General features: G+C 35.3%; 1 protein-coding gene across 1 annotated transcript; it reads left to right on the forward strand.

Annotated features, from left to right (window-relative positions):
* The first annotated feature begins 3,398 nt into the window (after positions 1-3,398).
* Positions 3,399-19,609, forward strand: LOC128679468 (serine protease gd-like). Its single transcript, XM_064436662.1, is given in 10 exon segments — positions 3,399-3,690; positions 12,196-12,358; positions 13,973-14,170; positions 16,037-16,188; positions 16,190-16,341; positions 16,569-16,786; positions 17,020-17,181; positions 17,693-17,808; positions 18,387-18,531; positions 19,112-19,609. Coding segments are annotated over 10 exon segments (1,707 nt in total). The 5' UTR covers positions 3,399-3,498; the 3' UTR covers positions 19,321-19,609.
* Positions 19,610-19,613: the final 4 nt, after the last annotated feature.

The raw sequence follows: 19,613 nt of genomic DNA on the forward strand, positions 1-19,613 counted from the left end.
TTTGTGATTTTATTTTTTCAGCTTTGAAGTCTAAAAAAGTACTACCACTAAGTTATATAAAAGGGATGTCTATATATTACGTGAGGAATCCAAGGGAGAACCATAATAACATGAAAATCGAGAAAATATATATTTTTTTGTGATAAATCACATAAGGGCATGATTAATATTTGAGACTACATTGTAATGTTCTTCAGAAAGGATTGTTACACAAAAAAATCCAGATAAACTACCTAGGTACCTTAACAATCTTCGTTAGCTACGCTACTACGTGGACGATCTGATATCCTAAGGGTGTTCTATGGTGAGCCATAGACCCCTGAATTTGCCTCTTCATAATACCTTCTCATACTCCTTTTCTGTTGAAGTAGGTTATGAAAATCTTCCAATTACAGAAGCGATTCAAAAAAATTCGGTTTTTAAGAAAATATAACATGTACCTATATAATATATAAGTACCTAAAATTATATATTCATAATTTTTTTCAGATGACGTCCTGCGATACTTTTTATTGTCGATTTTTTATTAATTTATAATAAGTAGGTACCTATAATAGGATAGGTTTATCCCAATGATCCCACTTGTAATTAACTACTTAGTAAAAAGTTGCGTAATTTATGCAAACATTAATTCGCAACAAGCTTTACATATTTATGATGCTGTCGTCATTTCATTGTGTGATGACGACACTGTCAATCTACATATTATAACATAACACTAATTCGTCGTATTTTTGTATGTTTTTATATGGTATAATACAACAATACTATTATTATACCTTCATAACGATATAGTTCATATTAATACTATACATACAATACAGTTAAGGTGTAGCAATAACTGCTGCTAGCTTTTCTGATTTTACTTTTGGGAGTTATCAATTGCATTGCCAAAGAGGGCCGACGGATTTTTTTTTGACCCCGGTCTTCAAGGGGATGTAACCGGGCGTACCTCTGAAAGAAAGAATAAACTCACAGATATATAGTTAGGTCCCCAATACCTGCATTACTTAAATGAAAATGACAGACAAGACATACCTACAGGTAATCAAATAAACCACTGTTTCGTGAACTATATCCGCTTGTTTTAATTTCATCTCCTTATCTACATAAAAATATTCCTACATACGTATGTAGGTATACAAATAACTTCTCAATTAAAATACAATTAATACACATCGTAACCTATCGAAATAATTTAGTTTCAAAAGTATCACGCCTATTGGTACAGTGGTTAAGACCGAAAGATCCTAGGTTTGAATCTTACTCATGCGTAGCGTGCCACATTAGTCAAAAGCTACTAAAAAAAATCATTAAACATATAGGATAGGATTACTTAATAGTCAAGTAGTATACGATCTATCATTTCATTATGTTTTGTATTTCTCGTGTAAGGTCCCGTGCGGTCTCGCTTAGCATCATAAACAGGTATTTCCAAAACGTGTTACTCATTTTCCTGCTAAAACTACATTCTTAAAGAAGAGAGACATCTCAATAATCTGTATTAACATAACAACCAATTACTTTTATAATTGTCAACACAATTGTCGCAAGTAGATAATTCAATGGTCTTGTCATCTATACTATTATTATAAAGAGGTAAGCGTGTGTATATTTGAGACGGGTAATGTCCGAAACTAACGAACAATTTTCAAAAATTCTCCATTAGAAAGGTACATTATCCAAGATTGCTATAGGCTATATTTTATCCCAAAATTCCCATGGGAGCGAAGCCCCGGGCAACATCTAGTAACTAAAACATAATATTTTAAATTTACCACTCCCTAAAATCTGCCGCCCTGGGCTTCAGGCTTACTCAGCCTACTGGTAAACCGCCACTGGCTTAAGTATCTCTTTCTTCTGAGTGTTTTCCCTGTGTTCTTCCTCAGCCGCTATAGGTAGAATGTTAAAAAATAAAATATTTTTCTTATAAATATTATATAAGTATATGAATGAATTTCGAATAATAATTACTCGTGAATGTGAAATCAAGGTACTTACATACCTAACTGAATAAGGCAGGTTACTCATGTCCGAAATAAGAAAAAACCACCCATTCCGCTGTTGGTATACTTATTTCACCGAACTTTCCCCGATGCAAGTGGGGAAATACCGTTGAATTGAAGTTCCCACCAAAAATCCAGCAATGATTTGATGAGTTTGATGAGTGATGGTCTGGCTGGAAACCCAATCATGTTATAATGTTGACGAAACCTTTTAATAAATGTCATAGATAATATATGACACTTCTTAAAAACTTGATTTATTTATTAAACAAATAAATTCTGACAAGCGCTAGTCGTGTTTGGTACAGTCTCAATCAAAAAAGTGGGTAATATCGGGCCATCCTGTTTGACGTAATGTTGTTGAAAACGTTACTTAAAATGCACAGGCTTATATTCCACGAACTTTCAGCGCTAAGCAGGCTACATACATATTACTTTTTGAAGTCGGCCATCTACAATTTTCTACATGGACCTATCCATCGGGCCAGACATGATGTCCACAAATATATTTTTAGAAGGGAGAAGAAATATATTTTTGCCAACATTATTAAATACATTGAAAAGACTACGACATATTGAATAAGCCCGTGGACCAGATTTCGAGCAGCCCAATTAAACTCAGACCTAAGTAGTTCTGTATTTTCTTACCAGTCCTTATATGTAAACAATCCCACAGTACTTATTGCTAAATTTTGCTAAATATTTAAAGAATTTTAGTTCAATCCATACATTCTAAAAAAAATTAACTTAACTTACTAATTTCTTATAAATAAAATAACTTAGTAATTTCTTAAAAAATCTACTTTAATTTATATTGCTGTAAAATCATAAAAGGACACGGTAAGATTTGTTTACATAATAAGACTTGTACGAAAAAACGAAATTTATGTAATTGTACCTTGCAGCTGATTGTACTGTAATGATTTTTTTAAGATTATTACTTTTCATTATAATTAGAATAATAGGTACATAGGTATTCATAACATTGTTGTGTTGATAGGACAGAACATTTAGTAGTTGATGGGTATACCTACTTCTTATTTACATTTCTTACCTCTTTAGTTACATTCTTTGTAGGTCTCCACGGCCAAACTTTGAGAGCCACTGGTCTAAGGAATCAAAGTTCAGACAACCTAAAAAAATATCTGATACAGAAAAATAGACAAAAACAAATTAAAATTAACATACATTATACGCTTTGAATCAAACCAAGAACCTAATAGGAACCTCAAACCCAGATTTCAGAATGTAGCGTGTTAGGATCACAACTGATTCATCTCATACGGTAGGTCACGGGCAAGCAGGACATCAGAGCAACTTTTTTTAATGTGGTGGATATAAACATGTAGAATTGTGGACAAACCGCAAGTACTACGCAAACAAAATTTACCAGTTCGAATGGTAATGTCCAGTCAGTTCTTCGTCGACCGTTAGTGAGGACGCACGAGCTCATTCAAAATGAGGCGGCAACCGTAATTCGAAATTTGAAACGATGGAACTTAATTTTAATTGTTTTTTTCTCGTACTCGTGAGTTTTGTGACTGGCCAGTCGCCGTGCCCTGGTGTTTTTGATTATCAGAATGATGGTGGTATTGTGATTGGTGTGATAAGGATTAAATCCAATGCTCCAGTGTCTTCGATTACGACGAGGGTGAATTTTACTGTGGCGGCCCGATTGTCTTCTGTAAGTCATAAACAACATTTTTTTTGTATGCACTACAATAAATAAATTAAAACTAAATTCATAAAGTTAAAACTTATTATAATTTATGAACTTCTTAACCCTATCCTCTTTCTTACAAATATAATAAATTATTTAGTCGTTCCCCGTTTCCTACGGCTACACCTGCGGCAAAATGTATCGGGTACGTTTTCATACAAACTTTCATCCCCCATTTCTGGTCTCTGGGGGTAGACATGTGAAAAAATGTGGCCTATTTTTCAACCCGGGTAAATTCCTACTGGAGCGAAGCCCCGAAGTGCAGCTAGTTGAGATATATATGTATCTTAATGGCCACAATATAAGATTGAATAAGGACATACATACAAATTGTAACACGTATGTACCAGACAGAAAAGGTATGTTTTGTTTACATATTTGTGTTTACTTTTTACAGATACAGTGTTGTATTTTCCTTATACTTCCAGGAACTGACACCTTTGTCACTCAAATTGTACGGTATTATAAAAAAAACATTCTGTATTAAAAAATACTGTATGGCTCATATCAAAACAAGTCCGCAGGACAATAGATAGTAACTCTGTCCTAATCATAATTTTGTTTATTTGTTACCTCTTCACGCTTTATTTCAATTTTGCATACCATTTATTTAGAGTACAGAGAAGGACATAGGGTCGCTTGCATCCCGAAAAAAAAATGTACTAATATACCTGCTATAGACGGTCGGGTCCGGGCGGCGGTTCCTATCATTATCATATACACTGCAGCTCATTCGTAAGTCTAATTAAAATTATGAGATAAGCATTAGTATAATCTTAATTACGAAATAGTCATAAATAAAATATTAAATATCACTTATAGAATAAAATCATCATAGTTTAAGAGAACAGACGGCAAAAACAAAAGCAGGTTTATGCCAGAATTATGATTAAAAATGTGGTTTTCACTACTTAATATATCGTCAGAAGATAATCGTAAAAAGTGGTGATTGACGAGTTTTGCAGGTATCCCTCTAGGTACAAGCTCTGTTACCATCTCCGCAACAGTAGCGTAGCGTGCTTGTACCTATATAGGCCCTGTATTAAAAGTTATTGGGTGCCCTTCAAATAAATAAACGTATGGAACTACGTTACTACACTACTAGAACACAGGTATATCCTTTCGTGGATATCGTACAAGGAGACTATGGAACACATAGCCCCAACGGCTGACAGGTAACAATAGCATTTTGAAGGACCGTTGACATCAGGCAGGCGGCCGGTAAAATCGCAGGAAAATCTTCAAAATTTAATGAATTTGTTTTATTATTATTTACGTGAACTCTAAGCTTTACAATTTCAAAGCTCCGAAAACCGGGACATGTGAGATGAGAAAGAAGTGCTCTCCAAGTTACTCGTACAAACATTTTCACTAAAGCAACAAACACATTTGAATCATTATAACAATAAGAAAACAAAAAGTACTTAATAAAAATATATAAAACAAAATATTTACTTTTTTTTACTTTTCTCCACATTTTTTTTATGAAATCATTAACAGCTGAAGACTATATTTTCAATTAAATAAAACAGTTTTTTAACACCCATACACAGTGTTAGTAAACGAAATTACGATAAATAATGTTTTTCGAAAAAGTCTTTCTGAGTCAGGTCGGAGCCTCAACCCGGACCGGGGGCCCCATATCATTGATACGGCTGGTGCATTTGGTATATGGTTACGCCCCTACTCCATCACCAGATAGGCGGCTTACCGCGTTCAAATCGATCGGGCGATAAAAGTTAATTGCTTAAGAATAGGTCACGTTTTCCCAAATGAATAAACTATTCAAAAATATGTGATGCGACCATTAAACTTCTACTACCTAATTGGACATTCCTTTTAAAAAGGCGAAAGTTTGTGAGTATGTTTGTTACTTCTTCACGCAAATTGGGCCAATTTTATTACCGCGCCATAGAGGTTCATGCAGGGTAACTATATGTGCTGTTGACTGTACATAGCTCTACTCCTAAGCTCTACTCGCACAGCTTAAGGTCTGACTTTCGCTGAACGTAAAAGGCGGTCAAGTAATCACTTACGATTAGACGGCCTGTCGGGTTTTCCCAGAGTATGCGCTTTTTACGTGATCGCTCGCTGTTTTCACAACTATATTTCTGACATGGATTGGGCAAAACATTTCCGACACAATTTTACGAACAGTTTTTTTAGTAGCTACATGTTCCACTGCTGGGCAAAAGAATTCCCACGACTACTTTAAGCCAGTTAAAACATTTAAAGTCGGTTTACGGTTTCTTTGAAGAAAAGGCTGAGGTAACGTTTGTCGTTGACGTCATGTGATTTAGGTATGAATAAAAATGTATAACCCTATGTTGAAAAAATAATAATATTGAATTCGATTTTGTTTTCTTTGGGCTCCAAACATTTTGATTATCATTAACTACTTTATTAATAAACATTAAATTACTTTTCAGTATTTTACAATGAAAGAACGAGACAATACAAAGAATCACTATTCCGAGGCTAATCATAGAATAACGTTTTTATTAATAAGGGGAATTAACGACAAAAATTATAAAAATAAAAAAAAAATGTGGATCGATAGATACGGCAAACTTATTAAAAAATAATTTTATTAATATATCAATGGATACAGAATTTCCCTATTTACATTTAAATTGAATAACATTTTAAAATAAAAATACTTAACTAACTTCTAATAAACTACTGTAAAAATGGAACCAGCGATAAGCATACCAGATAGATTAATATTATTTTAAAATTCATAATGATTTCCCCTGGTCCTGCTGCCTTACCTAGGCCACAGATTAAATAATACCCTAGGCTATGATAATTATATTTAACACCATTTACAGCTGTCAGCTGAACAGTGAATAATGGTGAAGAGAGAGTGGGATAAACGGGAAAATATAAACTCATTCGGTGCATAAAATGCACAAAGTTTACCAAAACCCATATTTTATTAAACTTTCACGAGATAAAAAATGTCGTTTATATTTTTCCTTATCGTAAATGTAATTACCTACATAAAACAGTAAAAATAAAGCCCCGGAGCAATGCTACTTAAGGCTTTATTTACTGAATTACTTTATTTATTTTCAATGCGTCGAGATTTTGCCAGTCTTGTGTTACTATACAAAATCATTCACCATCTTCTTGATTCTCCCGATCTTCTTTCTTTGCTTAACTTTAACATACATTTTAGGATCGTAATCGAAATTACAATACATTTACCTTGCAGGTATATACAAACAACACTTCATACTTCAATCCCATAGTTAAAATGTGCCGTCAGTTCAATGAAGTCCTTGTGTCCAACAGAGATCCTATTGATATATCACTTTTCACTATATAAATTCAGGCGGCAAATATTAGTACATCTCACAGCGCAATACTTCTGTAACGAACGATCTTAATATTAATTTTATTTTGTATATATTTTTTTCTTTAAAATTCTAAATTACCTCACACACTAAGTATTTTATTTTTGTTTTGAATAACTTGTTCATGTCATATGTTCTTCTAGTGTAAGTCAATTAATTTTATCTTTTCTTAATGCACCTAGGCATACATATTTTTGGATTATGATTTAGATCAGATCCTTAATCTAGATTTTCATGTATGATATAATCATGATTGTAATCTGTTTTGTATGCTATTAAATAAATAAATGAATGTAACCATGTAATCGTATATATTTATTTAACACTCGGTTTCTCATAACTATGTTATTGACCTAACATATAATGAATCAATATCATTTGACTCAATATTTATTATTTGTCTATTAGCACACAGACCTAGAATTTTTATTAGCGCTTCAATCATAATTAGTATTTGCCGGAATTTTAAAAATAGTTATAAAAGTAAGTACTTTTCTCTCTCGTAAGTCTCAATTATTGTCTCGTGTGCTGTGAGATATGACTACGAATCGTAGCGATGCGTAAAAATCGATGAATAGTCAGTCATCTACGGGCGACCCCTAGCAGTGACTACGACAACATGGACGGGAAATACGGGAATTTATGGGATGCGTCCAGAAAAAATACAGTTCTTACGGGATGGATAGTGTAGAAATAAAACGTGCAGCAAACCTTTACGAAATCAAAAGTTTTATTTATCATTCCTAACACATGTTACCTACGTAATTTTATTCGATTCATTTTTAGTTATTATTTCACACATTTAAACTCGACTATTATACTCGCCTATTGCCGACTGATGTGCCCAATCCTAATGTGTGAATCCAAAATATTCATTACAACTTTATAATGCACTAGTTTTTGGCCGCGGCTTTGCCTGTGTGAATTTGAAACAAAAATGATTTTCAAATAAACAAATTATTTTTTTTTTTTAAAAGTAGCTTATGTTTGAATGGGTTTGCATACCAAATTTCACCAAAATCGTTCAAGCGGTTTAGCCGTGAAATCGGAACAGGCTGACAGATTTTCGCATTTATAACATTAGTATGGATATCATCCATTCAATTCTTATTGTCGGCACTTCTAAAATTGCAGTCCACATAAACGATACGATCGTAAACGCATTACATCACTGTCGACAAATCTTAAACGATATAGGTATAACGTTATGCGATATATAGTTATTGACACTGTCCGCTAATTGAAGTTAGCAATAAACGCATTAACAATGTATTATTTACATTTTGCATTCCATAAAAACCGTTTTCCGCACTTGCATACTTAGGTACAACATAACTGCTATTTGGCCTGATCTATATTATTTTTACTTTTACTATAAATTATAATGTCTGTCTGTTCCGCTTTCACGGTTAAACCGTGAAAATACACGCGGGTGAATCCGCAGAAAAAAGCTAGTTCATTATATACTATGGTACCACGTACAAGTATCTCTTTCTGTTAGAAAAAATCAATGGAAACATTTTTATCACCGCTCTGCTTAGATAGATACTTAGTGCAGCGTATGCAATTGAGATTCGAGAATAGAGTGTACCTTTTTACAGATAATTATTTTATCTTTTGGTCAGGTATTTTTTATCAATGTGTTGTAGTAAATATTTTGCGCTAATCGCTAAATGTATGTTTGGTGACGATGATCTAATGTTAATTCGAAGGTCAGTCAAAACAACACCAAATCTATAAAATATGTAAGCTTTTATTGGTCTCTCCTGCCAGACATTTGTTCCTACGCAATTTACTGGGCGACGCAAAAATAAGAGGGAAACGCTGCCCACATTTAGCCCTGGCTATATCATGATTATGTCCGCGAGTATGCAATGAATTGGGTAGATTGATGTTTGATGTACACACCCTCCTGTGATAATCAGAACAAATATTTTCCCGTTCTCGGAATCGAATCCAGGACCTTTCGTTAATTTACTATTGCTCCATTGGGTTGTTATTTTTTCAATGCGCCAACGTCAGGTCTTTGTTCCCGTATTATATAAGTACTTATATAATATATCACGGCGTGCGAAACGAGTTTTTCACTAACACATTCTCATATATGTTATAGATAAGTACGGTCACCAGCACACTCCATAACTATTTAAGTATAAAGTGCGCCATTTGAATCAATAGTTTATTCTGGAATATATTTTTTTTAATACCTACTTATAATTGTACAATATAAGTACCTATTTTTTTTTCTGTGGATTTTCTTCAAACTCCTATGGAATTTATATATTTGAAATTGGTATGTTGTACCCACAGGTTTACCAGTTTTAGGCAGGTTTCCGAAAAAATACTTAGAACTATAGCTAACTCTGTACTTTGGACTTTTGGACTTTAACCATTATCAATTTTTCACATACCTAACATAAATTCTGAGGACATTTGATTTAGAGAAATGATAACACAACAATGTGTGCTAGAGGAGGTGACCGGTTTCGCGCCAATTTTAATAAAACATAAAAATAAACAATAACTAGGTACGAGGGCTGCTATTTATGTATCCGGAACTGGCCAATAATTCTAGAATATTTAAAAAGTAATTACAACATTTGAAAATAGAACTCTTCGGCTAGAGAATAAATATTTTTCATGTCCCTGTCATTTGTTTTTTTCAATTGGCGCCAATTTTGAAAATAGCTTGTCTTCATTGCCATGGATTTAACTCGTGAACATTTTCGCGCGATGATTTATTATGATTTTCGGCGTGGATTAACTCAAAAACAGTGCATCGAACAACTGATTTTAACTTTTGGAAATGAAGCACCATCGAAAACCACTGTGTATTATTGGTTTAAGGAATTTCAACGTGGACGGTCTATGCTCACGGATGAAATTAAGGAGGGTCGTCCTAAATCGGTAGTGGTACAACAAAATATTGATGCTGTGCGACAATTAGTAATGCAAGATCGTCATGTTACATACCGCGAGATAGAGGCGTCTCTGGGCATTAGTATGACGAGTATACACGCGATATTACACGAACATTTAATTGTTAAAAAAATTTGTTCGCGTTGGATTCCGCACAACTTGAGCGTAGATCAAAAACAGGCTCGTGTCGACTGGTGTAAGAAAATGATAAAAAAATACAACCGTGGCACGTCAAAAGCTGTTTATAATATCTACACAGGTGACGAAACCTGGATCTATGCTTATGACCCTGAAACTAAACAGCAGTCAACTGTGTGGGTCTTTCAAGATGAACCGAATCCAACAAAAGTTGTTCGTGCGAGAAGCACTTTAAAGCAAATGGTCGCTTGTTTTTTTGGTATCAACGGACATGTAGCTACAGTGCCACTAGAGAATAGTAGGACGGTTAATTCTGAATGGTACACCACCATTTGTTTGCCAGAAGTCTTTGAAAAAATACGAAAGAACAACCCACAACGCAGAATCATACTTCATCACGACAATGCTAGCTGCCACAAGTCGGCTGAAACAAATAATTTTTTGGAGGGTCAAAAGATTGAATTGACGGGTCATCCGCCGTACAGCCCCGACCTGGCACCCAATGATTTTTATTTATTTCCAAACATTAAAAATAAATTACGTGGTCAACGTTTTTCGAGCCGCGAAGAGGCCGTTGATGCGTTCAAAACACACGTTTTGGACATACCTCAATCAGAATGGAAAAAGTGCTTTGAAAATTGGTTTCATCGTATGCAGAAGTGCATAGATCATCGCGGAGAATACTTCGAGAAACAATAAAACCATATGTAATAATATATGTTTGTTTAATTTTGTTATTCCGGATACATAAATAGCAGCCCTCGTATAATACCTACATGTTTAATGTCATATTTAGTTCAATGATGACATACCTATCCTATAGACTTGATAACTGTTGTGTTCTTGATTAGGTTAAATTACCTAAAATATTATAAAAAGGAGTGAGTCTCCATGTCGCGTCTGTCTGAAGCGCGATAAACTCAAAAACTAACGGACGGATTTTTGTACGGTTTTCACCCATAAATAGTGTGATTCCTTAGGAAGGTTCAGTCGTATAATTTATTATTATTTATTATATTATTGGAACTGTTGGTTCGGTTTCCATTGTTGGATAGAAATTTCTTTTTAAATATTTTCATTTACAAATCTTTCATAATTAAAGAAATACACAAAAGCACATAAATTACATATACTCTAAAATTAGCTTATCTATATTGTGATTTACAGCTTCCTTTCTTTTACGGTTGCGAAGTAAACTAATTGGTGACACAAACTCACAGAGCTCGATTTTTTTCGTTATTTGGGAACTGAGTTGGACCCGACCGAAACAAGACTCTAGTCTTGTTTCGGATTATAGAACTAGGTACATCCTTTTTCTTCTATTTTTAAGACAAAAATTAAATAAATAATTAAAATTTCTTCGATCAACCTTTACAAGCATTGTAAAGGTAAGTCTGACAAGTTACCGGCGCATAAGAAATTCACATTTAGTAGTGAACTTGCGCGTGCGCAGTTTATCTTCGGTACCAGGGCCGTTACTCTCAGGGACGGGCTTTCCCCGGGCAGTTAATTTCTTTGTTCAAGTTTTATGTCGTTTTCCTTAACTGTTTAACTTAAATTACAGTTATTTAAACGTTTTCGGATACAACTAGATTCTTCTGGTTATCACTAATTCACGCAATTATTAATTGTTTTATAATATGTACTAGCAGCCCGGCCCAGCTTCGCTCGGATAAAACATAATAAATTATACACCTAAGTTTTCCCCAGGAATGTATTGGCCAAAACCGTACAAAAATCCAAAAGGTAGTGTTTGTGTTTATCTGAACAGACAGATGCGACAGAAGAATTATAATGAGGATTATAAACAAAGTCCTCTTCCGCATCTGCCTGGCTGTTCGCGATAAACTGAAAATCTATTGCACTGATTTTCATGCGGTTTTCACCAATAGATAGAGTGATTCCTAAGGAAGATTTAGGGGTATAATTTATTATGTTTTTAGCCGAGCGAAGCCGGGACGGGCTGCTAGTATGTAATAAAGATTAGTACCTATATTACTAGTTTGTGTTGATTAAATAAATCCTGTACTGTAAAATATTTAATATTTTCCAGAACTACGTGGGACGCCTGGAGCCACTGGGAGGCAGCCAGATCCTCCTCCAGTTCAACCGGGGAGCTCCGCTGACGTACAAGGTGCACTTCCCCGTGACGTCTCCCCTGCCCAAACTCACCTCGCTGGTCGTCAATGACAACTTGCTGTGCTATGGACCTGCAGGTTGGACTTTTTTATAAATAACTAGCTTTTTCCACGGGAACTTTTTTTCCGGGAAGAAAGGTATCCTATGTCTTTCTTTGTACTTCAAACTACATGTATGCAAAATTTTCAGAAGATTGGTTGAAGAAAGAGCGTGAAGAGGTAACAAACAAACATTTCTTACTTTCGCATTTATAATATTAGTTAGGATTAGTAAGGAATAGTTCTGGCTTTTATTAGTCCCATAATTATTTTTCTATACGAGATGTATCCTATGTATAAAAATTTTAATCCAACTGATACATAAATGCGAAAGTAAGTTTGATTGTTTGTTTGTTACCTCTTCACGCTCCATTTATTTAATCTATTTTAAATTTTGCGGGCATGTAGTTAGAAAGGTGGAAAACGACATAGGGTACTCTTCTTAACTGTTCCCGTGGGAAATTTACGTAGGTAGGTGAAGCCGTAGAGTGAACAAAAAGCTAGAATTAGACAAAAGTGCACTGACTTTCGTATTTTGTCCACGGCTTCACCTACGTAAATTACTACGTAAATATGATACAAAACTTCAAGGTGATAATTTGTTAGATCATCGGCAATCAATTACCCGTAAATGCGGTATTTTTTACCACAGATATGTGGTTTTAGATTTGCGGCTCATTAGTACCTATGATTAGGCATTTAGATGATTCATAAGCTAAGCCGCTTGGTGTGATCATAAACCTACTAATATTATAAATGCGAAAGTTTGTGATGTTCGTTTGTTATCAAAATTCTGATTGTTATGAAATTTGGTACACGGGTATATAACCTGGATTAACACATAGGGTTTTTATCCAGAAATTCTCACGAGAGCAAAGCCCCGGGGCGCAGCTAGTAGTGTATATAGTTATTAATAGTATCTGCGTGTCCTTCTCCGATTGGAGTTTGATATTTACAACAAGCAATTGGAGGCTGGTTAGTGGAATCTGGATCGCCTTGGTATGGTTATTATTAAGATATTTCACTTATTTTCTTTCTGTGTTTTTAATGCCCTTTTTGTGTCCGTAAGTGTAAGTACATACTTTTCGGGGACCAGTTTTGTAAAAATATTGTCCGGTTACTTACTCTTTGCTTTTGAAAGTAAACATACTCGAAATGAAAAATTTTGTTGTATTTTTATAATGACTTCGAATTTTGGCAGTATGTTTGGTAGGTTACCTACAAACATTATATATATAATACATTTCCGTTACTTAGTGACTGACTGACTGACAGACAACGTGCAGCCGAAACTACTGGGTGTAAGAAGCTGAAATTGGCATGTAGGTTCCCTGGGGAGTGTAGGGGAGCACTAAGAAGGGATTTCCTACAATTTCCACGGGAAACGGATTTTTTCTCACATACGAAGTTGTGGGTAAAAGGTAGTTTAATTATAAATAGGTGGGCGCCTCCATTAATCGTAATAGAAATATTTATTTCGTGCGTCTGCTCATAACATCAGGTTCTAAAGGTGATGAAATCAATACTAGATTTTAAGTTAGGCTATCCGCTATACAGTCGTGAAAATCGCATTAAATTCCATTCAGTAGTTTTTGCGTGGTGCGCGAACGAACACACAAACAGACAAAAATTACTTTGCTTGCAATATTACAGACGTGCCCGCCCCCAACCAATACGTCAGCACGATCAGCCTGCAGAGCATGCTGTTCCTGCGGCAAAGCCCAGGGTCAGTCAACGGGATCTTCGACCAGTTCCCGCAGGATAGCCCCAAGCCCAACCCCCTTTATGAGTTCGTGGGGCCAGGTGGCGAGAACACACAGATCTTCACCTTTGACATTGATGATAGACAGGGTAAGTACCTACGTGGAGCAACAGTGACTTTCAGTTTGGGAATAGGTATATCTTTAAGGGCTCCGTAGCCGAATGGCAATAATATAACCCTTATAGGGTGTTTCTCAGAACGTTTCGGCTGCGCTATCGTTACAATTTTGCAAAATTTAACGAATTTAAGAATTTGCTTTTCTGTCTGACTTTACATTGATTAATCTGTACTGTGGTAATTTCAATTTTATGAATGATTGATTTTGGAAATTATTCCTTCCAAGAAAATTGACTGATCGTAGGATTCGTAGGTACCTAATGACAGCGCGGCCGCTCTACGAACCATCATATAGATGAATCATGACCTTTGTCACAGAATACATATAAGTCCTTTGTCCGAATATCACAGCCAATTTGTTCCGAAACTATTAAAGCTTACTATTTTTAACCAAAACACACGCTACTACTTAAGTACACCTACTTAATTGTATTTTATTTGGTTGAAATTGTCCACCGATATCCCCTTGGATGAATAAATGTGGTTTAGCAAGTAATGGGTTCATATATAGGTAATTGATGCCAGCATTCAGTGTCAATCACTGTCATAGGTCTTTTATTAAAAGTTTTTTTGTTTGGTTTAATATATACTATATATATTAAATATATATTATTGATAAAAAAATATACATAAATTTATATTTAAAAAATGGTAAGCCCTCTTCATTTCTTCTCAGCAGTGGTCGTTCCGAAATGCTAGTAATTTGTAGCTTTGGTAAACATCATTTAATTTAGAATATGACGTGAAAAAGTGCCTGTGAAGGCCTAATTTCTGAATAACTGATTTGACGTAGTTTATGATTTACTAACAAGAAAGTTCGTGTTTATGTAAATACACCTTTTTGTTTATTCATAAACACAAAGTATGGCACAAAGTAGCTTATTACTTTAATTATTAAGGCGTTATAATATTTTTTATGCGTTCCTTGACCTCTTGCGGTTTGCAAAATCCCAAATGACTAAAGTTTGAACAATTCGTAATAGATAACCTCGACGCGAACTTTTTTAGAAGACTTGTTTATATATCAGATCTAAGGTTCCGGTTGTTGCAAAAAAGAAGTAACTTTAATAACTAAATAAAAACAATCGCAAGTTTTTATCTAAGTAATGAGTATAATCCTTAAATCCGTATCCTCTGCCGAATCTTTTAATCTGTTCATGATAAATTACACCATATTTTCATGCACACACAACACAGGTTTTCACCAATAGATATTGTGATTCCGGAGGAACGTTTTAGTGTAGGTATTATAATTTATTATGTTTTTACCGAGATGGGCCGCTATAGTTCAGTGTACACTCATCCAATCATGTTATTTAAACGTAAGTATCTAAGTACTATTGACATAATGAATAAATACGCTTAGGTCGAAAGGTCAAATCCTTTCAATGCGTATTTTGTAAAAAATATATTCTTCTGTCCGGTGTTCTGTTTACACCACAAGTCGTGATACCCACTAATTAGGTAAGTATCTACTGGTCCATTGTGAGATATCGATTGATCACGGATGTCAAACGGAGATCTCAAATAAAGAAAAATATTTTATAATCACCTCTCGCTGTGAAGTCATTAGTTCAACATATCTCAAGCTTCAAATTAAATCGATTGACTTTAGGTAAATCGAATGAAAATATTAAACTGGATCGCGATAAAATTCTAATAGTTAAGCTAGCTACCTATTTTTTTAATTTGGTACCATTTCTACAGAATTCCTGATATATATATATATATATATATATATATATATATATGCATATATGTATATATTTCTTATTTAGAGTTTAGAGTATGGAACCGGAAGGAGGAAATATTCTAATTATTCCTAATACTTGTTTCAGAATACTATCCAAACTTCGTTGTAAACAACACGCGGCCACAATTCGAAGCACCAGCTCGTCCGCCAGAACCGTTCAATGACCAAGTTTCTTTCAATCAGCCTCAAGATTCTTTCAACCAGCCTCAAAGGCCGTTCAATCAGCCTCAACAGCCATTTAACCCTCAACGTCCACAGTTCGAAACTCCCCAAAAGCAACCCGCGCCGCGGCCCACTAGACCTACACCACCTCAGACCGATTTCAACGTGTACTTCCCTGAGATTATGCAGGCAACCAGGCCACAGACCGCCAACTCCACCACCTACTTTGTAAGTGTTTCAAAGCTTAAATTTGTCTTCAGAAAATATTCGTGTCGACAGTAGAAACTAGAAATCATCTGACGACATCAAGGTATAACTACTTACACTACTTACTCAACGGGTACCGTGGACACCTACTATATTGATTTCTTACTAACACAAAAAGCGCTCAAAAATCCAAAAGTAGGTAAGTACTTATTGAAAATTAAATGATAATAAATTATAACTACTTCTAGCCCCTCCACGCCACCCCGACTGCCAACAAATCCAGTATCAACCCAAGAGGAGTGCGGAGTCGTTGCTGGTGGCAACGAGCGGTTGCCTCTCATCTTCAACGGTCAGAGCTACTCCCGCGGTGACTGGCCGTGGCTCGTCGCCTTGTACAAGAGGAAGGATGGCAGCTTGACTTTCATCTGCTCTGGAACCCTGATTTCTGATCGACATGTTGTTACGGGTAATCTTCTTACTCTGTAAGGTCTTTAATTTCATACACAAAGTATGAAATTATGTCTACCTACTATCTATATGCTTAATTTAAATTTCGACGTTTACATTTAACTATTAAAGGATTCTGAGATCTGAAGATCGATGTGAAAGTTGGGATATCCTAAAAAAAATTCGTTTTCCGCCTACCAGCTATCAGCTATACTAATAAGGGTTTTATTTAAATTTCTTCACATCTTCCAGCTGCCCACTGCATGCGACAGAAGAATACGCACACTCACATCAGAGACATCGTAGTCAAAGTGGGCGTGTACAACCTGGAGGACTGGGGTGACGACATCACCGTCACGAGGACCCTGGAGTCGGCCCACATACACGAGTCCTATAACGCGTCCACTCTTGCAAGTACGCTTATTTTTTCCTAAACAAAATTTCGTGATAAATTATATCAGTAATTTAATTATTTTTATTAATTTCAATTAGTCTAGTAAAATAATATACAACTAAATGATATCAAATATATAATTATCATCATAAGCTTAAGTACATCATGTTAAATGTTCTAAGTCACCTTGGGTGCCCAAGCAAACGTTAAGAGTACCTATTTGTGCTAAAAAAATTCCAAAAAAGAGGTTAATATTCATAACCTCTCTCCATTAATCCACTGTCTAATACTGACTCTGCATTTGGTTACTATTTCGTAAAACGATTTTGGTACCAAATTTGAATAGAACATACTTATTAGAAGGTACATAACTATAACATGGTGGATGTTTGATTGATTGGAATCAAAAGATTAAATTATTAAGAAAAAACAGGTCACTTCGCCGGATTTTCTTTAAACATAACATTTTGAGATTAAACATAAACGGATGATATTTCATAGCTTCTCCAAACGAATCAATCCTTTTTACAGATGATATCCTCGTATTTACATTTGAGAAGACGGTGCAGTTCAACATAAATATCAGACCAGCATGTTTGTGGAGCGGCAATACTGATCTTAGTAGGATCGTGGGAGCTTCAGGAGTTGTAAGTATCAGTTTGACATGTTAGGTATTATATAAGTAACTACCCACCCCATACTATTTAACTACACCATAATATCTAACGACCTTACTACATTTTAAGCTCCGACATTTTTGTATTGTGTATAGACTTACATTATACAAAGTTAATGACTATTCGCCCGTAATATACGTAGTAGGTACGTAGTACGATTACGTACTTAAATCCTGTGAGAAAGGAAACCACAAACTTTGCGCGATTCAAAAACTAAGATAAAAACTACCTATGTACTCGTATTCGCTAGTTGGCTGTGTTTCAATTAGCAAATCAGATATATTTGTCTAATTCAAAAACATAAATTTATTCATATATTAATAAGAATAAGAATAAATAATAAAAAATCATTATTGCAATAACTTACATGGTAACATTTTAAAATAAGCATTAAAAAGTATCAAAATTGGATAATAACGGTGCCTGAGTTAGGATGTAAGACATCTTGCATTTCAGGCGTCAATAATATTCATATCAAGTTGAACAAAATAATGAATTTGCCTTCTCTTTGTTTTTAATTCAATGTACTACTTATCTAATATATCCAGGTGGCGGGCTGGGGCACGCACGAGTTGGGTCCGGCCGGACACGGCGAGCCGCGCATGGTGCGCGTGCCGGTGGTGAGCACCGCCACGTGCCGCGCCAGCAGGCCAGACTTCCACAAGCTCACCTCCGCTAACACCCTCTGCGCGGGTAATTATTACTTCCCCCTCTCTGAGTCTGAGTGTGTTAGGTTCCTTCCGTCATCATAAAGTGTCCTCTTCCACTACGCACTGTCTTCGGCATCAATCCAGCACTTCAGTCCGCCCCTTCTACCAGGACCAGGCGGAAGCGGCATACCAAGACATTTGTACCAATTTGCGTAGGTACATTATGTTATATTATTAATTTAAAGCTGAAGAGCTTGCTTGAGTACGCTAAAAGTACCTGACTATATCGTTTCGATTTGAATTTAATGTGAATGATAGCCATATTTTATTATGTCTGACTATGCCTTCAGCTAGCCCTCTAGCCCTGGCAGAAAGGGTAAAAAGGAAATCAGATACTGGACTCTTACGCTCAATTGCGAAAGAAAAGCCGAGTGTGAAGAGAGTTAGAATGAGAGAGATACCCACATTTTAGGCTTCCAGAATCACGGGAGCGAAAAGGCAAAAAGTCTGGACTCTTATCCACAAAACCACAGTGCAACTATATTATAAACTATACCTACTTAGGAAGTATAACCTGATGAAAATCAACGTTTTTATTGAATTATTGCTCGTCATCACTGCAGGTGACAGGAATGGAGCAGGGCCTTGTCTAGGGGACTCCGGCGGCGGGTTGTACATATTAGACAATGGAAGATGGCGGCTTCGCGGCGTCGTGTCTCTGTCACTCCGACCAGAAAACGGAGACAACACATGTAACCTCAACGAATACATAGTGTTCACAGACGCAGCACAATACATTAGGTGGATCAAAAATATAATGTTGACGAGTTAACACACAGTCAATGTAATGTATAGGAAATAGACTGATAAATTCAAACCATGCCCGTTATTTTCAAAAATATACCTTACTGTGTGAAGTGATTAGAATTATTTATTTTGCGTCAATTATTTTTATTTTCAGTTTCGGCATCTAGGAATTACTACTACATCTAACTACTTTGTTAAATTGTTAGTTAGTTAATAGGTATTTTCAGTTCGGAGTAATGGGTACCTATCTAGGTACATCGATAATTATGTAAGTTAATTTATAAGTAAATAATTAAACTTTTTATTTCCGATTATCAT

This window comes from Plodia interpunctella, chromosome 21 (assembly GCF_027563975.2).
Source record: "Plodia interpunctella isolate USDA-ARS_2022_Savannah chromosome 21, ilPloInte3.2, whole genome shotgun sequence".
In the NCBI taxonomy this organism is placed as follows: Eukaryota; Metazoa; Arthropoda; class Insecta; order Lepidoptera; family Pyralidae; genus Plodia; species Plodia interpunctella.